Source organism: Gadus morhua, chromosome 11 (assembly GCF_902167405.1).
Source record: "Gadus morhua chromosome 11, gadMor3.0, whole genome shotgun sequence".
Lineage (NCBI taxonomy): Eukaryota > Metazoa > Chordata > Actinopteri > Gadiformes > Gadidae > Gadus > Gadus morhua.
Window position 1 is genome coordinate 22,664,411 of NC_044058.1, and position 22,163 is coordinate 22,686,573.

Sequence of the window (22,163 nt, forward strand, 5' to 3'; positions counted from 1 at the left end):
GATCCAACTGTCATTCAGAGTGCGTGGTCATGAGGAAGGTAGGACGACGGGAGAGGCTGAAAAACACACGTTATACACAACAAGAGTGGAAGAAGTCACTTTAAAAGTTATATTTATCATGTGTGTGGACACGGGGGACGTGGTTTAGTGTTTCCCAGGTAAGCGACAGCCTCCCCCGGAGCGGGTACTCTCTCTAGCTGTCGGTTCAGCTCGGCCGCATGAGCTGAAAAATTAAAAGGAAGCCACGGTAACCTTTTTCCTTTTCTCCTTCTCTTCCCCCTCCTAACCAGTCTCTCCGTCTCTTCCTTCTCTTCCGACAGAACAACCGACAACTTTGGAAAACAAAACGTTTTCGGGGACGACACGGGTTGTAAGTTAAAAAAAACAAAAACGTTTTAAAGCACCATGTCCGCCCCGAGCAACTCGCTACAGCAGCCCCGGGTGAGACGCAGCACGGCGGGCTCCCCCGGCTCCGCCTGCCGCCTGCACCCCCTCCGCGCCACGGTGCCCTACCAGCTGCTCAGCCCCGGGGGGCGCAGCAGCAGCCCGACCCAGCGGACCCAGACCCAGACCCTCTCCGTCGGAGGAGGAACCAACAGTACGTGCATCTCGAATCCGGCCAGCCCCATACTGAACTCTGGTGCCAATGGCAAGCAAAGACATTCCCCCGAAAACAAGGACTCGGGTTCCCCCGACTCGGCCGTCTGCAGAGGTAAAGATTTTTTTACTGGGTCACTAATTTTAAGGGGAACGTCACTGAAAAGTGAGTTATAATGTTGTTCATATGCGTGTTGTAACACTGTCATTTCATGGTAATGGATTCAACGTGTCTTTCACGTCGGGAAAATGATTGAAGCGTGTTAGTTATAATGTTGTTAATGTACTTATTATTCTTGGTAATGGACTTGTTTGTCAGGTGTTTGCTGGGTAACCTGTGGAAACAATATCTGGCGAGATCTCATCCTATCATCCATTTATTAAAGGGGTTAGTGCGTAAGAGTGGGACGAGGCACCAGTTGGCAGGGATGTCGTCCAGGGACCGTGTTCCCCCACTGAGAGGCACAATGCGGTGTAGTCAGGTGTCTTTTGACGCTCGGGTGATAAGGGGACGGACCGCTTGGGAGGATATGGGAGTTCCACCCTGGCCTAAATCAGCCCCAGGCTGTTCCCAGACTTGCCACACTGACTTCTCTAAACACTCATTCTCGTGTGTGTGTGTCACTCTCTTTCTCACTACGTAGAGTGCTCTCTTTCTGTGTAGAAATATGAGAGAAATGGAGAGAGAAAATGCATACAATATATACATACACACACACACACACACACACACACACACACACACACACACACACACACACACACACACACACACACACACACACACACACACACACACACATCCATGGAGGCTTTCTCCATTGGAGAATAATGGCTGTTTTCTGTAAGCCCCCGTGCTCTCTATTGAACCAGGGTCAAACACGCAGGCAGCTAGCTACCATCTGGCGTGTGTCTGAGCAATGTGTCGCTACAGAGGTGTCTGAATACAGCTTTTTCTCTCCCAGTGAAGGGCTGGAGGCATGCTGAGACTGATTGTGCTCGCGCTTACCACAGTGTGTACGACCGCAGCCTGCAACAGCTATGCGCTCTGCCCATAATGTGACCTCTGGCATCTTGTTATATTAGCCTCTGAGTCAACCCTTGGGTCACATCAGCAATCAGTGTTCCTATCAATATGTCTCAATCTATTTGTCTCTATCTACCTTTCATCGGTTACATTTTTGCACTCTAACTTTGAGTTGTTATTTTTGAGTGTACCGGTACTTTTAATTTGAAGTGGATAATGTTTTTAGGACAATGCTGTTACAACGTGGCTCGCATTCCTCAGGTTCATCACACGCATGGGGCCTGATGTGAACGGGGGGCCCCACACAGCACAGGAACCTCTTTTGTCCACTGTGGCTTTTACCACGCTTAACCGTGTTTCAGAACTCACAGTGAACCTCTGCTGGTTTTCCATCCAGACGGCTCGCTTACAAGGAGAGTAGCACATCACCAAAAACAACATGGTTGGCTGACTTTTAAAGAAGGAGAGATGGAGAGAGAGAGAGAGAGAGAGAGAGAGAGAGAGAGTAGACCGGAGAATTCTCCAAATTCCTAAGTCGACTGAAAAGAAGTGACCTTTGAACCCGACCAGTGTCCCATGGAAGTGGTGACGATTGAGATTGGAGTCTCCTGTATGACTCTGACCTTCTGGTCAAAACAAACTAAACTCAGACCAGGTACTCCCTTAACAACTATTTCAGATTGTGTTAAGAATTAGTAATACCGTCACACAAAGTAATAAACAATTATTGTTTGTACTTCAGATTTTGGATTAACCTCAAGATGGATTCGATAAAGTTTGCTACAACAACAACATTTTTTATTAATATTTATAGACGATATCCCTGATAAATCCCTTTATGTTCCTGTAAACGTTGTGCAGCTGTATTAACAAGGACAACATGGTTTGTGTTATTGTTGTGCTCTGTGAATACAAACTTAAGCTGGAGTTTCCCAGGGTTATTGAATGTTGTACTTCAAAAAATCTCGGTGTTGATCCCTGACATAATGTTTACGGCGGAAATCCCAAGAGCAGTAACAAAATCCTGTGATATGAGACCGTAAACACAGCATGTGCAACATCACATCAGTAAGATTCTCTCGGGGCAGCAAGTCACCAATAAAGAATGAAGAATCAATCTTTGATGGAACAGGCCGGGTCCGCTGGAACTCAAACAATCCATGCCCCATAATGCAACTCTACGAGCTAAGTTAGCGATCGGCTGGCCTGAAATGCGCTTCATTGCTGCATCTTTCCCCACCTGGCCCTGATTTCTAAAACGATGGGCTGACATTCCACCACATGACCTGGAGGTTCACCTCCGTGTCATCATCCTCTCACCACGCTGTCATGGCAACAATGAAGCCCCCACCAGCCTCTCCACCCCATCACCATCAAAGTGCCAGCTGTGCTAAATTTGCCCTGCCTCATTGTCACCCATTTAAACTGCAGAGTAGCAGCAAATGAGAAAACAATCAACTCGTCCCAATTGATGAAGTACGTTTCCTGCAATTCGCTCGTGCTGCTGCAGGATCTAATTACGCTGTGTGTGTGTGTGTGTGTGTGTGTGTGTGTGTGTGTGTGTGTGTGTGTGTGTGTGTGTGTGTGTGTGTGTGTGTGTGTGTGTGTGTGTGTGTGTGTGTGTGTGTGTGTGTGTGTGTGTGTGTGTGTGATCTTTGAAACACAGTGGTTGAACAGGCAGGCTGCCTCATGCTGAACAGACTCTTCCTATGAAGGCAGACTCCCTCTCCCACATACCTTATAGCCAAATAAATCAAATAATCATATTTTATTCAACAGAGAATGAATGTAGTGGGCTACATTTTTCGCTCGCTTCCAATAGTACCAATTTTGACTTAAATCCAATCACATTATTCTGCATATTTTCCAACATGGCCATGTGTTCTGGGCGTAATACTTTAGGACTCGAAGAAGAATCTGTAATTCTACCCAGCCCTCTCACAAAACGGTCCCCTTTGTGTACATTCAGAACACTATCATAATCAGAAATACAGGCTTTAACTGTAAATGATTTACAGTACAGGTTGATTATTTTGTGGTTCCTTCGAACCGTTTTCCTATCCTGTGGAGTTCAGGGTCTGGAGATATGCTCACCGTCCCCGCAGTCTGCAGTCAATGCGTTTTGTAGCATTGGCTCGAAACAGACAGACAAACAAACTTGTGAAGTTCACAAGGTGACTTGCAAGATGGCACACAGCAGTCCATTTGCTTAGCAAAATACCGTTAAGGCCACATGGATATTTTTTACCTTTATGACTGTCACTAACTGATGGCAAAACAAGAACCAACCGAACCTTTTACCCGAAGTTATCAAAGACATAATTCAAAGAATAGTGGACAGGGTATTATCTGTAGGACATAACGAAGACAGAAGACCCATAGAAAGGACTTGGATCCACCTTAGTGTTAACATAATTTGTCCATAATCTGTCCTTTGACCAACAAAGAAAGCGAAGCAACAGTTTTTCAGTAACATTGCACCTGCCTTTGTCTTGCATTTAACATGCCCAAAACAGAAACTCCCTCCACACGCACAAACACGTGCGCACCTACCCACCCCTACAATGGAATCCTCTTCCATCCTATGCACTCAGTGGTTTAGCGTAGTCCACCAAGTCAACAAGAGTAAATAACCTTTGCGAGCCATGTATCCTTACCACAGCGCCTTGCAAAGACTCTGCAAGGTGACACCTCTATGTGTTCATATGCTTTTACGCAGTCGCTGAACCCACCACAATACATCAGCACAACAATATGCTGCTTTGTTCCTCTGGTCCACCTGACTCACTTGATCCTGTCCTTGTATGGATTGGATTTGCAGGAAAAAAAAAAGGGCATCTGTGCTGACCTGCTCTGGGGGGAAAAAATGGGACAACCCCCTTCGGAAAAGGCCTCCAAGCAACCTCACCCTGTCCTCACACTCGCTTTGATATCCAAGGCAAGACACTTCCCTTGCAGGGCTTTCACTAATTACACGGACCGTAATACTGGCGTTGGAGCCCATTTCGCCCATTCCTTACCCCATGCCCCTTGTGTGTGTGTGTGTGTATGTCTGCGTGTGTGTGTTTGGGTTCGATTTCACTGAGAGTCAGTGCAGGAATGTTGAGTAGATGCAGGCGGTGTTGGTGTGCATTGTGTCGTTGTTTATGAGTTCTGTTGTGGGTGGTGTGCTTAACTACTCTGGCTCACGGAAGACTGCTCCTCTAACATGCAGCCCAGATCCTCTGACTCAGTGGTTCGTGTTTGCCTGCAGCCCCGATGCGCAGGCATGTTATTTACTCGGCACTAATACTTCCCAGCTTAAAGAAATGGTCCATGCTTTTTAAAAGTTCAACGGAGAGTGATGGAAGAAGAGGGAGCTCTCGAGAACCAAAGTGTTTATTACTTGTATGGCCTAATCTTGATCTGGCTTTGCTTACAGATTCATCGCACAATCGCACTCTACGTTATCTTTTAAGTCAACCTTAGTGGAACACTCGCCCAAAAAGTTTCCACCTCGGGCACTAAACCCATCGTTCGGTAGAAAAGATAGGATGGTGCCTCATTGATCCATTACAGGATTTTGGCTTGGCAGAGCGTAAAGGACAGAGCCCGAACCAAGATGGCTGCTGTTCTCCTCACTCACACTCTCCCTCCGTTTCCTCCTCCTTCTCTCTCCATCCACAGTGGAGAGGTCCAAGTTCCCCGTGCGGGGTACCAGTGCCGTTCTGCGGACGTCATCCCTTGACGCCATCACAGGGCCCTACCTCACAGGCCAGTGGCCCCGGGACACTCAGGGGCCCTACTCCTCCTGCATGAAAGACAAAGCCACTCAGGTACCGGCCGAGCTGGTAGGAAACTCTTGTGTGCACAGGAAGAATTTCTAAGCTGGATTTCCCCTCGTCTCACTCGAGGAACATGGCCGGTTTAAGCGGTGTCATGCTGAAGCTAGCCTGGGTGCCATGCTAGTGAGTGAGAGGAGGTGGGGTGGGGTAGGTGAGTGGTTAGGGTAATTACCCCTAGGTATAAGGTTCTGAGTTTGAAACCCAATGAAATGCCGAACCTGCTCATTAATGACGTGTCTGTAAGTTGCTTTAGAAAAATCAAAAAAATAAAGTTGCTTTAGTAAAATCAAATAAATTGTAATGAACTAGCCAACTAATGCTCTGCTAAACTAGACTATTTAAGTGGCTCATGCTACTGAGCTACTCAAGTTGCTTATGCTTCTGAGCTAGCCAAGTTGCTTATGATACTGAGCTAGCCAAGTTGCTCATGCTTCTGAGCTAGCCAAGTTGCTCATGCTGCTGAGCTAGCCAAGTTGCTCATGCTTCTGAGCTAGCCAAGTTGCTCATGCTTCTGAGCTAACCAAGTTGCTCACGCTACCGAGCTAGCCAAGTGGCTCACGCTACCGAGTTAGCCAAGTGGCTCAAGACACTGAGCTAGCTAAGTTGCTCACGCAACTGAGCTAGCCAAGTGGCTCAAGACACTGAGCTAGCCAAGTGGCTCACACTACTGAGCTAGCCAAGTGGCTTGAGCTACTGAGCTAGCCAATTGGCTCACGCTACTGAGCTAGCCAATTGGCTCACGCTACGGAGCTAGCCAATTGGCTCACGCTACTGAGCTAGCCAAGTGGCTCACGCTACTGAGCTAGCCAAGTGGCTCACTCTACTAAGCTTGCCTAGATGCTCAAGCTACTAAGCTAGCCTAGAATTACTCCTGCAAGTGGGCTAGCCGTATCCACCACAACTTGAAAGCGTTGACGCAATGTATTCTGCAATTTCCCAGCCCTGCCTCAGTACAGATGTAGGTTTAATAAGGCTGCTAAGTTGGTTCTTATTACTTTATTGCTCATCATAACACTCCATTAAGCCTACATATGGATTCTGTGGTCCGCGGTCGGCCCACTTCTTTCCTGGGTAGCAGCCTGTACATGGAAACCCACTAATCTGGCCATGGCACTGACCCCTGAATGCACTTGTGGGTGTGTGTTCTCATGCAAGTCTGTGTGGTGGATTGTTGAATATTGAATATGTATGATCATGACATTGACACAACTCCAGCCCCTGTGTGTGTGTGTGTGTGTGTGTGTGTGTGTGTGTGTGTGTGTGTGTGTGTGTGTGTGTGTGTGTGTGTGTGTGTGTGTGTGTGTGTGTGTGTGTGTGTGTGTGTGTGTGTGTGTGTGTGTGTGTGGCAGAGCCGCCGAGCCTCATTTACATGGGCTCCATCCCTTTAACCCTTCAACCACCTCGCAGCTCTTTGTCTGGTGCTGAGGAAGTGGAGGGGTCCATTAGGGCCCCCTTGAAGGAGTTGCATACAGAACTCTCGGCCCATAATTACAACGCGGTTTACATGGGACCGGCAAGACCGGGAACGGCACTGGGAAGCAAGCCCCGCCATTCCCCGAGACTAAAGATTTGCAAAGATGTGTCAGTGTGCTAATTGTTCTTGAGATGATAATTCCTATGCTGAATGGACACAGAGGCTGGAGGCTCCTGCCGGTGTAGTGCCAGCCACCATCAGAACGCAGGACACTCAAAGCACGCCAACTTGAGGAGAGGAAAAGGCTGTGTGGGTTCTGAAAGGGAAAAATGTTCAACAACTTCCAAGCAATATAATTGTAGAGCGAGAGCGCACAAAAAAAAAAAGCCCTCCCCTTCCCCACTCCAATAATAGTCAGGCAGCACTTCCTCCTAACAAGCCGGGCCTGCGCCGGGCTTGTTAGGCTACAACAACAGCAGAACCCCAGCAGACAAAAGCCTCAGGGCTTCTTTTGTTGTGCGGCATGCAAGTTCAAGACGGCCTCCCCTTTGAGCTGTAACGTAGCTCGGCATGGAGGTGAAGCCATTTGCACCTGTCCCCAGGGCTGGGGCGCAGGGGAGGAGGCATCGCACTGCCTACCACCTGGCCCCCGCTCGCTGCCTGCCTCGCCTGGCTCCCTTTGTGAGGCGCCTGAAGAGCAGAGGGCCCATACATATGGTAATGAGCGCTCTGGGTCCACCCGGCCCTGGGCCCTGTGGTTAGACAACACAACACAACATCTATGAAGATTAGACTGACATACAGAAAGCAGAGGCGAGCTGGTGCAAGCATGTGGGCTGGCGCACGCACGCACCCACGTATGCACACACGCGAGCGTGCGCACACACACCAGCGTATGCATATTCACAGACACACACTTACACGCTAACTTTTATGCACACACACTTACACAACTTAAACACCCACACTATAAGTTAAACACTTTCCCATAACATCCATCTATACATTATTATTATCTCCATAAGAGTTGATTGATAACAGTGCCATACTTATAATATAAATTATAGGATCAACTCACTCGGAGAGGCAGCACTATTGGCAACCTACAAAGCCGCCTCTGAGAGGAAAGAAAAGCGTTTATCTGTAATCAAGAGCCTGAGAGAAATTTCAAGCACGTAGAAGATAACAAGCTAGCTGACCGCAATGCATGTTCTCCCCATGTGGAGCCCACAGCGAGCGATAGCGACGGTGTTTGGCTTTCTCTTGTCCTGGCATGTAATACAAACAAACCAACAGGAATTCCAGGGCGATTGTACGGAAGCTGAGCCATTGCTTCCTGCTCCGAAGCAGAGCGGGGCCACGTACCGTCTGTCTCTCCCCGAGCCTCCTCCCAGCCCCCCTAGGGTGGGAAGCGTAATCGCGGTTAACACGCTGCCGGCGGCGGTAAAGCATGCTTTATCTCCCAACAGAACATTATCAGACTCAACACCTGGCGCTCAGGCTTAGAGAGCACACATTGAGGAGGGAAGTTGAAGACTGGGGTTGATAAAAAGGCCTCCGATGTAAATAAAGGTGGGGGATTTTCTTAACAGACTCTCAATGTGTTCAGGGGCACAGTGTCAATAAGGAATGCTATCCTGTGGTCCCGTGCGGTACTTACTTTACAGTTAACAATGTGACACAACTTTTGAGACACTCTAGGTGGGAAAAAACATTAAAGACGATATTTAAATGTTATTGATCCATTCCGTGCTGCGAAAGCAAAACATGAATGTGTTGTTGAGTGCTAGCGCATGTAACACAATTTATTAGACTAATGTGAATTCCCAGAAACCGAAATAAAATTGCAACACAAATACAAATAATGCTTAATCCTGCAATCTGAAAAAAAAAAGGACCTATAACTAGAAGGTCAAAGTTCAGGTCGAACTCATAATGGCATGTCGATTCCACTCTTTGTTTTACGGTGACTGACCCTGTCCAGCCAAACCATTATAAATGATAACTAATTCCCCATGAACTGGTTTTCATAATAAGGGCTGTCCTCTTCAACCGGATGTATTCATTGTTCCTTTGTACGGCTCAAGATTGTCACTTTAAAACGTCAAAATATGATCCACACTTTTTACGCACCATGAGCAGCAGCAGTTCCCAAACCGGTTAAGCACGGAGCCCACTTCATCTCATGGGGGTAACTCTCCTTCCCCTTTCACTCCAGCCATGCGTATTCTGTATGCACGGATTAGGCCCCGTCTCTAAGCCTGTCCACATTTGGCAGCCGCTTCAAACAGAACGCAGGCCGGGCCCTAAGCCCCGCGCACACAAAAACGTTAAAGCCCACGGCCGGCGAACACATCTGCCGCGCAGCGTGGCCGGCACAGTAGCGTCTTTATGAGAGCACAAGCAGTCATTTAAAGGCCTGTCCTTTCCACAGAGCGGGGGGGGGGGGGCAGAGCCAACAGGCCGGCCCAGGCTGCCCCGACGTGTGTTCTTCATTATTCACACGGGGGTATTCCATATCACGGCGGCCCTTGGCCGCTGGGCTGTCGGGCAGTAGACCGCCGAGCAGGGCCGCAGAGGCCGCCCTATGCAGGGGGTGGGGGTCAGACACAAGGCACTGCGGGGGCCTTGACATTTAAGAGGGCCAGCACCCCCGGATGTGGCTGTTATCTTTGAGACGTTTGAGGATTTGTTTGAGCAGGCGACTTGCTGTTGATACGGCCCCAACGAGGAGGGCTGGGGAGGGGCGGGGGGGCGATGAATGAATCATTCTCAGTTCTTTCTCTGCTTTCGCATATATTTACATAATTTAACCGTTTCCCTGTTTATGTAATTGGAGCAGAAGAAGTGCACGGACAGAACTGACTTTATGTGGGGGAGAACATTGGATATTTGACATTTATCAGGGCGGCCTTTTTGGGTTTGGGATGAGGGCCAGAGGACTGTGGCTCAGCATTCACGAACCGTCCTGTAGTCCTACTGCTGGCACTGGATGCTCATTCGCTGTTTTGTTGTGCGTTCCACCATTCGATTCGACATATTAAACTCAGCTGGGATTACAACAATAATTTGCATTGCAAATCTTGGGAGTTTTGCTTGTTAAGTTTGGGTCTGCTTCGCGGTACTCGTGTTAAACCTTTTCCATATTACTCATGGAAGCATGCAAGCATCACAATTATGTTTATTTATGTTGTCTATGCCTCGTAGTGCCTTTGATTGTTTACCACTTCATTATTTGTTTTTCATTGAAAATTTTAAAACTCTACAAAACTCAATTGAGGTGCGCGTGTCGAAAGGTTATTCTACTGCTATTGCCAGTACATCGGTATTGTAGGGCGCTGTGGATCTCGGTGTCCGCCAAATGGCTTGTATCTAACTTTGTACATGTGTGTTAAATGTGCTCGTATCTCCACGTGTTTCAGACTCCAGGCCCCTGGATAGACGAAGCTCTGGACCAGGGGAGTCCTCACCCACGATCTGCCTCTTGGGGCAGTGCAGACCACCTCAAGGAGGTAGGCTACCCCACACAATCTGCCCTCAACCAAGTCACACTCGCCCCAACGCCCCAACCGACGCAACCCTGGAGCCCATGGGTCTACCAGCACAAAATGAGCACAAGCTAGCCCCTGCCTGAAAACACTAGTGTATCTCAGGCCGGCCTCTCTTTTGATATGGCTAACTTAGCTCTAAGTAGCTACTATGACCCCACATATTCAACCACAGGTTCTGTGCTAGTTTGGCTCCGGCCTGCCTCTGTCTGATGGCACTATCGTACGTCCAACTAGCCTCTGCCTGACAGCACTAGATTATCTCCAACTGGCCACTGTGACCCCACATATCCAACCGCAGGTGGTATGTGTAATTTCAAGACTAAACACTCATCCATTCCTCCGGGTGTGTTTTTGTAGACCCTTGAGCTCGGGGCCATTCACTGAAAATGTGTTTTATTTGTCAGGATCTGAGGTCAGCCCCTAAACGTCGGGCTTCTTACGGCGGTACTGCGGAGGCCCTCTATCAGTCAGGCGTTGTGGTCGACCACCAGCCACCACACGGCTATTAGGCCTCCAGCTCCACAGGCCGCAGGCTAAATTTAACCACTCCCGCCGTCTCTCTCGTACTACCAGAACCCCTCATCTCGCTGCGGCTTGTTGTTTTGGAAAGAAGTGTGGGGATGTCGTTTGGTGTGTGTAACGGCCCTCCCCCCTCCCCGTCCCCCTCGTCCTCATCCTCGGCTCCACCAATGAGAAGGCCCCCCCCTTCCCATCGAGAGATGCTTTATAGCAGCCTGGGGACCTTCTTCCCTGCTAGTTCAGCAGACAGTTTAACCAAAGTAAGGATCAGTGACTTAAGATGCATGTCACTAAGTGGCAGGTTGAGATTAGGGGGTCTCGCAAGCAGGCCCTCCAGATAGGCTGTGAAACTTGCCGATCAAACCCAGTATCTATTTTTGGCTGAGGGTCAGCCTTGCCATGATACTACTGAGCTTAAGTGTGGCGTTATTGAGTCCTGAACTCTCTGGATCCTACAGAGCTGAAAGCAACTGAAACCTGACAGGTGCAAACAATACTGATCATGACATTGACACGACTTCCCCCCCCCCCCTTCGTGCGTGCGCGTGTTCCTATCTTTTGCGTTTGCCCGGTCAGTTCCAAAGCACTGCCCTGACGTGTTGAATCAATAACAAGGAAGTTGTGATGACCTGGAATCAAACCAGCACTGCCTGGGCTTGTTATTATATGCGATGCGTGACCTCAGTACACACTATGGGTGAACCTGGGGATCCTCTGGCTTTCATGTATGAAGGAGGAGGTGGAGGAGTTCTGTCTCCAGAGTGGCTGTCTCTGTTGACTGTTGCCAGGCGAACACACACACACACACACACACACACACACACACACACACACACACACACACACACACACACACACACACACACACACACACACACACACACACACACACACACACACACACTTTGGCCATAAAGACTGCACCTTTGTCTGCATAGTCCAACTGCTTGTGTTAAGCTTGGCATAACCTGTTCTAACCCTTGCTTAGACACAGAGGCAGCCCTCTACCTCCATCTCCCGAGCACACACACTGTACTTGTTTTGGTCATTAAAACAATACTCTATAGTGGCCAGGTTCTGCAGACTTCGCGTGGGAGTTGATGAAGAGCCTTCCGGAGGTGAAGGTGTACAAACATTTGTCACATTTTATACGAGGGAACGCTGAGATTAGAGCTTGGTTTGCTTAGCGCAGAGCCAACACGTCGAGTGAATCACTGCCAGCAGTGCTGGAGGAGTGCAGGTCAGAGGTCAAGCTACAGAAAGTTATTTACCAGCTCTGAATAGCAATCATTCATGTAGGCGTGTGCGCCGTCCACTCGCCTTAGCTTGCCAGTAGCGCCCTAACGTGATCGTAAAGTTTTAATGGGTCTTTCTCCACAACAAACAGAGACGGACCTCTTCATTTCCCACGTTAGTCATCAGATGAAGGTTGATGCCAATGGATAGGATCTGACTAGTGTTGGAGAAGTGGAGTAAGGTGGACAGATAAAGTGCACAGGCATGAATAAACTTAAGGTTTATCGGTTAGTTGGACGATACATTACGTTGACTGATCAGATAGATTCTGTTACTCGTAGTAGATTTGATCACTATGCTATACTATATCATGTTTATGAACTATGGTTTCTGTGGGTTGTAAAGGCTTTTTAAATGTTTGACAGATGTATTTTTAAATGCTGGGTAATGAGGGCCTGGTTAGCAAAAGGATAACTACCAGCTAAAGTGGTCTTGGACTCAGGGGTGACTGATACAGTAAATACCAGCTGAAGGCGTCTGGGACTCAGGGCCTGTGCACTAAATATGCGTATAATAAATTGACTTATCAGTCAACTTATTGCACTTTTATTTAGAGTCCAGGGTTCTTGGAAGGGTGTTATTTATTTATATTTTTTGCTGATTGTCTCTACTTCTGCTTTCTGCTGCTAATTTGATCCTTTTTATTTATTTGAATCAATTTGATCCTTTCCTCTTTTTAGTTGATATTTATACCCTATGTAAACCACATTGAGCCTGTGTTTGAAATGCGCTCTATAAATAAAGCTGACTTGCATGGAATGTATAAACAAAACCTCTGAACATTATTTAACGGCCCTTACGTTCACTTCCTGACTACTCTCTGGCTTCACGCGTGCCTCTTAGTTTCCTGTTGTGCACCTACTTCACAGGCACCCTGCACCACCGCACCCGTCACCCCTGCCTGCACCCCACCTGTACCCACACAGGGCCACCTGTAACCATAACCTCGTCTTTTCCTCCAGCAGATTGCTAAACTGCGCCTGCAGCTCCAGCGCAGCAAGCAGGTCAGCCGCCAGGGCAAAGACAAGGAGCACGGCGTCCCACAGCAGTCCCAGCAGACACAGTACAGCAACGCCTGCCCCCCCCAGGTGAGACGCAGCTCCTGGGGGCAAACGGTGCGGAGACACCTGTGGAAGTGGCACGCCGCGAGAGCTTCTGGGTCACTGCACCAGAGTTGTTTTTGCACAGGCTGTTAAAAGACCTTGACTAAGAGCTTCTGGTCACTTGTTCAGAGTTCATCTAGACTCTGTATAGCCTCCTCCCCCCACACCCCTCTTACGCGCTTATTGTATGTTGTAAGTCCTGGCACTTGATGTAAGTTGTTCCTCCTTGCACTCAAAAACAGAACTCTGCATTTTATCCTAGCTATCTTTGTTGCATATGGAATGGGTGATCCTAGCGATTGTTGCCCAGGCCAACCAAGTGCCGGGCACTACCTTCCCTCTGCACCACACATGACCGGTGCAATGGAAACTCGAATGGTTTACTCTTAAACCTTTTCGTAAATGTGGCAAAAAGTCAGAGCTTAGAAGCCATCTAAGTAGGAAATAATACAGATCACATCTGTGGACCCAGTTGATTTGAACTACTCCCAAAGTATTGAGTAAAATATCCCTGGATCCCCAAGCATTCCTCCTCCCTCGCTCTTAACCTTTTCTCCCACCCCAACTCCCTTGGATTTCATTCCCTTTAGAGTGATTGAGAAGTGCCACATATTGTCTCAATTATTAATTAATTATGAACTCTTAATTGGCTGTTCAAGGATGAAGATGGAGTAATTAAAAGATATTCCAGCCTAAATGATCGACCTTCTTCAAACCTCAGACTTTATTCCAACATGGTCATTGCTTGTCATGGGACAGGATGTGGTGAACTGAAATCCATTTTGGATCCATAACATCCATACTTCCATTTTGTAGATGCACTGGGTGTTTTGGAACAAGTAAAAGGGGGCAGCATAGTGCAGTGGTGACTCCCCAGTGGAAATGTACCGGGATTCATAAACCGACTTGAACAAGATGACCTCACGCATGCCTACCCCTTAATGACCTGCATCTGAAATGACTGGAAAAAAGCCTTCTGCACTCTTAACAAATAGTGACCCACCAAAAACAACCCAGCCTCTGGCGTCACGACCTTCGCGGTCTCTGCCGATTCGATGACTCGTGGTCATTTGGTGAACATTTTGCAACGTGCCCAAATAATTGAATTACTTCCACATTCACATGCTGCTCTACGGATCGATCAGAGAAAATAAGTTGGTTATCATTTTCATGAAGGAATAACAAAATTAAAAAGAAACAATACAACTATATGAGGTTCAGCAAGGCGACCTCATCGTATTCTGAAGCCATACATATCGGAAGGTTTGTCTTTTTACCATCTTTTTTAATTGTAGTTTTGCTGAGGAACCCAGGGCTAGGATTAATGTCGTCAGAAACCTCAGGTTATGGACGCGATCTTTCTTGTTTTTAATTCCCTGAATTATTGTGTAATGGATTCACACATTCTCTGTGACTTCACATGCTGATGAATTGCTCGAGGGGGTTTTTCCATTCACTGAGAAAGAGACTACACATGTCAGTGTTTCCCCCAGGGAATGTCTTAGTGAAGGTGGTCACAGAGCGTTGGCTCGTGGCGCTGCAGTCTTCGGTGAGGGTTTCTGTTCGAACGACTATTGTTTTGAACAGTATCATTAGGTGCGTTTCCATCTCAAATGTGATGCGAATCTTTAGAAAGTTCGCAAAAAAGTAATTCGAATTAGGTGCGTTTCCATCAAGTGGTTGGAGCGGAATAGGGCGATGACGTTACATGTTGATGTCGGCAGGGTTGCTATGGCCAGTCGTTATGTGGAAATCGGAAAGACTGTCAGTCCTGTGTGTTCAAAGTTCGCTACGTCACAGCTGACTCGAAAAATGTGTTTCCATCTCCCATTTTGAGAATTTACTCTGTTTCGCATTTCTCAATAACCACCTCAAGCGAGCGGATAAACTTTTTTGCGAATTAGAGGATTTTGATGCGAATTTTGGGGTTTCCATCACCGTTTACTGATTCGATACTTCAAAGTTCGCATTAAATTAGGGGGATGGAAACGCACCTACTGATGCATATGCACATGTTTTCTTGCCCTACTGGGGTTTTGCGCTTTGTTCATGCATAATAATTAAAAAATAATCATTAAAAGTGTGTGTATATATATATATATATATATATATATATATATATATATATATATATATATATATATATATATATATATATATATATATATATATATATATATATATATATACTTTTTTTTTTTAATATATATAGGTATATATTTTTAGCATTTTCTTTTTAATACATTGGTAGTGAAGGTGGGGCCCTATTGTTGTTAAGGCAGCAGCCTTAACCATACAGTGCGGGGGGAAACACTGCATGTGAAAGTCCTCTCGTCCGACTCTGTGTGTGTGTGTGTGTGTCCGGTCTAGATACACGGCATCCATGCATGGTGTTTTTCCCCATATGCTCTATACTGGGTGATAATGGCATGTCATGTGTATACCTCACCCCTGACAGTCGTAACCTGATCAAGCGGTAGACCGGAGGTCCATCAGTTATGCTCTGATGTGTGAAGTCTATATAATGAGGCCGTTTCATTTTTGCAGTGGAATTTAATTTTAAAGAGCCAGGGAGCTCTTCAATGTTTCAGATTTAATTCGAACACTATGTAATTTAAGAGAATGAGTTTTGTGCTGAGATTTTTTGGAAAGGGGGGGGGGGGGTGTTTCCCCACGGTTATGACCCACGCCAACTTTAATGACAAATGACGACGTTGACAACAAAATGAGTGTCTCTGGGTTCGCTTGCTCTTTAAGGAAATCCTCCATGACATTCACTTTGGACCAGGAGTTGAGAGTGATTTGAAGGGAACATGTTGAGGCATGTCTTTCTCCGGTTGTTTTTCTCTCTGTGGGTCACTCAGTGTATCTCCTTGTCTCTCCCTCATACATATGTTAATTCTCTGATAGAATCCCATGTTACAAATAACCTAGTGCAAAAAGGTTATTCTAGATGCATGTCATTCTTCATAAATTCGCATACATTACTATGTCGACTTGTCATGTCAGAAATATTACCACGTTTAACCAAAGAAACTGTTTAAGGTTCACTGGCTCAACTATGAAAGGTTTCTTAGGAAAATATTGACAGATTGAAGAAAATTGTTCTAATCTGGACTTCGTTGTTCATTCTATGGTGAAAGTCCTCAAGTAGTTTGACCTTTTTGTCGTTGTTGTGGAAAAAACAGTTGTAACCATTATATAACCTTGTTTACATTGTTACATATCAATCAAAAGGGTATATTTTGCCTAAGTTCTCCTTAGTGCACCTAGAGCTAGCTCCCGTCCTCTCTCTCGTTGAAAGGTGTTAAGCCAGTTCACATTTGCATCGCCTCTGAAGCCACAAAGTCTGATACTGAAGCCGGGCCCAATCTCCCGTCCCCTTTGATGTGTAGATTCCTTCAGCTGTCCTGCATCCTTGCAGACAAGTCCACTTCCCCCCATAGTGTATTGTGAATTAACTTGGTCTCTCCCGCCGTGGCTGACTCCAGCCTTGGGTCAGTCCTTATCCCTCCATGGTGGTCTCTCCCCCCCCCCACACCCGTTTCCTTTGATGTTACTGCCCATGAGGTGAAAGTTTCAAGTTGTTTGGTCAATCGCTGCCTGTGTCTATCCATGAGCATGCTCTATTAAATAAAACAGTTTTGCTTGACTTTGAGGTCAAGGAGGATCCTAAAATAAATGCATTTCAATCTGTATGCGGTGTTTCCCACAGTCCAGGTAGCAATGTGTGAATGTGTGTTGCCCCCCTGGCGGCAGCGGATTAGGACGTGGACTCCCGACGGGGGGGGGGGGGGAGATTAGACGTGGAGTCCTGACGGGGGGCCGTTTGCTCTGTGTGCGTGTGTGAACGAGAATGACTGGGAAAGAGTGCTATGCGGAGATGAATGAACGGAACGATATTTATGTTTCAAAAACGCGTCAAAAAATAAAAGCAGAAACAATTTGTGGCGCTCTGTGTTCATTCTCTGGCGCTGCGCCACACATGGGTCTATGTATGGGAAACACTGGTCTGTATTACTCTTTGTAAATGTATTTTAGTTACGCTCAAACTATGACATTTGTGGTGGGTTTCTAATGTAGTTCCATAATAGCATGCAGTCCCTCAGTAAAACCGTGTGTGTGTGTGTGTGTGTGTGTGTGTGTGTGTGTGTGTGTGTCCCCCAGCCCAAGGCGATGTCCTCCAGCCTGTCTGTGCCCAAGTGCCTGATCTCCAGGGTGCCCAGCCACGTGGAGGGCATCAACCACGAGCTGGAGAACGTCTTCATCAGGGAGGACGGGGAGCAGAGTCTACAGGTGAGACACGGACGCACACGCACGGACAGACGCGCATCAGAGACGGCAGTGCACCAAACCTTTGCCAGGCTGTCGTCTGAATCAGCTATATCCTATTGCCAAAACAGAGCAGTGTGCACATTACACTGTTCACAGTGTGGACGCCATCACCATCTGGCCTGCTATTGGCTTCTCTGGTTGCCCTTTACACACACCCACTGGGACACGTGCACTGTGTGTGTGTGTGTCCACTCACTCCCCTTCTCGCCCTTCTCTCCCCTCGCCCTCCCACCTCGCAGGCCATGGACGTCATGGACGGCCGCCGGGCTCCCTTCCCTCCGCATCGCTATGGCAACGGCGGGGACACGCGCGACACGGACACCCAGGCGCCGTCCAGCGGCAGCGACAGCAGCCCCTCCCCCCGGCCCGGCAGCCCCGACGGGCTGCGCTCGGTGGGGGGCAGCCCCTGCTCCGTGGAGGACGCCGACAAAGGTACCAGAAGACGTGCGTGTGTGTGTGTGTGTGTGTGTGTGTGTGTGTGTGCGTGCGGTGTGCGCACAGCAGCCCCCCCAAACGAAGGGAGTTCCCCTGTTTGTTTCCTACTCCCGCGCTTCCTGATGTCTCTGCCAACTGCAACTGAAGGAAATGAGTGATCGGAGCGGAGCTGTGTAGTGTGCACAACAAATTCCTCCATGGGGCTAGGGCCGGTCGGTCCTGGGTCTGGCCCCGCACCAGCCATTGTTCAGCCCGGGTCCCCAGTACGCTATCTCCATGGTGATCTCACGTCGGGAGACCGTAAAACCAGAGATGAGGCTCTTTGCAGCGTTCTCTGCAAAGTACAGCTGGTTGCAGACATCAAACCTGCCGCTCTTGCCTCGCCTGCTGAACAGGAAAGGGTTGGCAAATAGTTGGCAATGTGTGGTCCTCTTTTGTGTATCAGATAACATTATAACCTGGCAATCACTTGCTCAACGTCTTCTTTGATCTGCGGAACGAAGGCACACTCACAGCCAAAGTTGTCGTTGTCGTCCACAGACCTGCCGAAGTTCGCCACGTCCCCCAAACCCAACAACAGCTACATGTTCAAGAGAGAGCCGCCCGAGGGCTGTGAGAGGGTCAAGGTGTTCGAGGAGTTGGGGTGAGTCCGTCTGTCCGTCCTTCTCACACACTGTCATACCTTCACTTCCGACCCCCCCGCTGAGTGAAGCAATGGAACTCATCCATGTGAATGTCGGAGTGACTAGTTTGGGTGAATGGTAAATGGAATGCATTTATATTGCGCTTTTCCATCCAGTGGCCACTCACAGCGCTTTATGATATTGCCTAACAGTCACCCGTTCATTCCCACACTGACGGTGGTGACAGCCATGTGAGGCGAGAGCCAGCTGGGCGGGAGCAGTTAGGGTGAGGTGTCTTGCTCAGGGACACTTCCACAGTCTAACCAGTGGCCACTGGTAACCGGGAGGTTGCTAGTTTGATCCCCAGCTTCTCCTAGGAGGAGCTGGGGATCGAACTAGCAGCCTGCTGGTTACCAGCCAACCCGCTCTGCCACCTGTCGCTCGATGGATGGATGAATGTGAAGTAGTGAATGTAAATGTAACTGTACATGCGTTGGCTCATTCCTGTCCGTGTGTCCGTCTTTCCCTCCAGGTCCAGCCGGTCCAAGGGATTCCCGCTCTTCTCCTGCCCCGACAAAAACAAGGTCAACTTCATCCCCCGTGGCTCCGCCTTCTGTCCCGTCAAACTCTGCCCCTCCCTCTGCTCCTCCTCCTCCGTCGCCCCCTCGTCCTACACTGACCTCGGTTTCCACGGCAACCTACCGGCGACCACCCCCACCATCAGAATAAAAGACACAGACGCGGCGGGCGCGGGCGCCACCGACGGCAGCACAGACACAACGGATACCATCAGCACAGACCCGGGCAGCGAGGGCAGCATCGCTAAGGCACTCGTCGCCAGCAGCAGCTAGACCCGAGCCCGGCTCCCTCCAGCCGGGGGTTGGACCTCCAGAGCTGCCCGCTGCCCCCCGGTCCAGTCCCCCTCCTAAACATCCCACCCAAGCACCCCCAAGTATCCAGTGAAGAATGTTAAGAATACTTGTCACGCGGAGATGAGTCCTATAGCCTTCTGCTGTCTAACCAAACCAGCGCCGCCTTTACGATGGAGGAATGTTCTCTTCCCCTTCTCCGCCTCCCTCCCTCCCTCCCTCCCTCCCTCGCTGGATGATTGACACTAAGCCCACCGTTGGCAGAGAGTCGGAGAACACGATCTCCAGGGGAGGTGTGTTGAAGCGATTTTGGCGGTTGGTGATTCCGTGGATACCGAGGAAGGAGAGTTCTCTGCATTCCCCCGCGGTCACAACGGGAAAAGGGCACCAAAACAGGAAGAACCACAGCCTCCATTAACCCCAATTGCTAGCCAGCAGGGCCTCAGTCACGTCCCTCTCCACTATCACGAGCAGTCCCAGTTCCCCTAAAGATGAAGGCCGTCTTGGGCCTGATACCTTTCTGTTCTGGGTGTGTGGTGAGCCGTCTGGGTGCTCGTGTGGGATCTACCTTGAGCTGCCTTGGTTCTGGTCAGGTTTTTGGGAACAACCCCTCTCTCGCAACTAACGCAGTGCTCTACCGCCTTCCTCACGGTGACAACCAGCCAACGGGCCTTAGTAACCAGGCAGCCATCTTGGTTCTGATTCAGAAGGCCAGCCGGGCAATGGAACCAAATGCCGAAGATAAGATGGCCGCCCGGTGAACAAGCCTAATAACACACAAAACGCTTTGATTATTTTATTTTGGTTGCAAAAAAATAGAGGATATGACTGTTCAGTGTATTGTGTTCAGTAGAGAGCAGTTCTTTTCAAGAAAATACTAAAAAGGAGAAAAAAAATGAAACTGAAAGGGAGTGCAGGGCAGAGACAGGGGAACCGTTTTGTTAATGTTTGATTGTTCTAACCAGCTTATTTAACCGCTTAGTGTTCAGCAAGCTACTAGCTTGACCCATAAGCTTTTCCACACTGTTCATTCTAGATTATAGCTGAAGCTAAGCGACTTAGCACACGGCCTAGCCGGCGCTAGCTACAGTACTAGCAGCACAGTGGACACAGGGAACCAGCCTTAATATATTGTACATATGGAGCTAGCCAGCTAACCAGCAACGCTCACCACATGCACCACACAGACAACACATATCTGATCATATGTGAGCCAATGACAACTCATGCGACACGCAAAGACCCCCCCGCCCCCCCAGCGACAAATCCAAGGAAAAGAAACTCAGGTGTTGCAGAATGTATTCCGTTAGTTCCCGTCTGGAAACCGCGGCCACGCCGCGGCTGTCAATCATTCCCGAGTCAAGACTATGAACTATGCTAAGCTAAGCTATGCTTCGAAAGGCCAGAGGGGCTGTGTGAGTGTGAACCAAACTGAGACCTTCCTCACAACACACACACGCCTACACACCCACTCGCAGGTGTTCAAACGTTTCAGGTGCTACGACACATTCCACAGATCTGCGTTTTCCTCCTTTGGCTGAGAGCACCGATGCCATCTGATTAGCCTCGTTAGCTCCTCTGTGCTAACTCGATAGCACGGCTAGTGCTAGTCCCGTTTTTTCGGCCGATTCCCGTTTTTGTAAATGATGTACCAAAGCAGATCGCAAAGATCAGAGAGAATAACCCCAGGCTTAGCAGACGCAAAGGACTTTTTTTTTTTTTGAGTGCCTTGTGTTTGGCCGAACTTTGTTTAAAACTACATTTTTGTGTAAATTGTTTACACAAGACTAAGCACTTACTTGGTAGTGGCCAGATATTCCGAATAAGATTCCGTAGGGAAAGACTTTTGATTTTGTGTGTGTGGCGTTGGAAGTGAAGGCAGCGGACCACGTCTAAACATTTTGTTTTTTTGTACGATTAGGTTGCCTTAGAAGTTCCAAACCGGCCGTAGACATTCCTTATAAAAGTTTCCCCCCACCCAAAACAAAAATAACCCAATTAATAATTGTATTGGATGGAAGTCCAGTATGCCATGGCTTTACTTGAGTTTGAGAGATATTTAGCTTTGTTCCAAAACGTGAGCTGTGCCAAGCCACTTGCACAACAAACCACAATGCTTTTAAAACATACAACCATTCCACGGACCTGTTAACCGTTTCACTTCTTTCCTTTCCAGCTTCAGGAGTTAAATCACAAACCCTTTTCTTTCTTTGCATGCTTCTGGTGCCGTGCAGTTAAACGACGATAGGCGTTCCTGGCACAAGTAATCGAGTTCTCCTGTGGATTACCTTTTGTATGTAGATCTTGTTTTTTGTTGGTTTTTTTTCAATAAAGTCAACAAGAAAAAAGCACCCTGATGGTACTGTCTTACAAAACACTCGCACAAAAAACATCTTCATTGACACCAATCGTGACACCACCCAACTTCAAACTTGTTTTATCGTTTTTTTCGCTTTTACAGTCGGTACAGTATTCAAACACATGTTGGGACCTGATACCCAAAGTTCACCCATCACATTGAAATGTGCTATAGGTCAACCGTTTCAATTCATCAGCTCATCTTTGAGCCC

The 22,163-nt window shown here is 48.1% G+C and overlaps 1 protein-coding gene across 3 annotated transcripts; it reads left to right on the plus strand.

The window, feature by feature from the left end:
• On the plus strand, nucleotides 1-21,944 carry glcci1b (glucocorticoid induced 1b). Of its 3 annotated transcripts, none has more exons than XM_030369398.1 (9): nucleotides 1-158; nucleotides 321-712; nucleotides 5,291-5,439; nucleotides 10,285-10,374; nucleotides 13,191-13,316; nucleotides 17,499-17,627; nucleotides 17,906-18,098; nucleotides 18,642-18,744; nucleotides 19,257-21,944. In XM_030369398.1, exons 2-9 carry the CDS (start codon nucleotides 406-408, stop codon nucleotides 19,573-19,575), a joined length of 1,416 nt encoding a protein of 471 aa, XP_030225258.1. In that variant the 5' UTR covers nucleotides 1-158; nucleotides 321-405; the 3' UTR covers nucleotides 19,576-21,944. The 3 variants fall into 3 exon arrangements, with proteins under 3 accessions (XP_030225258.1, XP_030225260.1, XP_030225259.1); XM_030369400.1 differs by having other exon boundaries at nucleotides 13,194-13,316; XM_030369399.1 differs by having other exon boundaries at nucleotides 5-158; nucleotides 291-712.
• Nucleotides 21,945-22,163: the final 219 nt, after the last annotated feature.

Bases quoted from the DNA above. Each gene is read 5' to 3' on its own strand.
- glcci1b (XM_030369398.1), top strand. From the start codon at position 406: ATGTCCGCCCCGAGCAACTCGCTACAGCAGCCCCGGGTGAGACGCAGC. The intron at 713-5,290 runs GTAAAGATTTTT...CTCCATCCACAG, and splicing joins CGACTCGGCCGTCTGCAGAG to TGGAGAGGTCCAAGTTCCCC. The intron at 18,099-18,641 runs GTACCAGAAGAC...TGTCGTCCACAG, and splicing joins CGTGGAGGACGCCGACAAAG to ACCTGCCGAAGTTCGCCACG.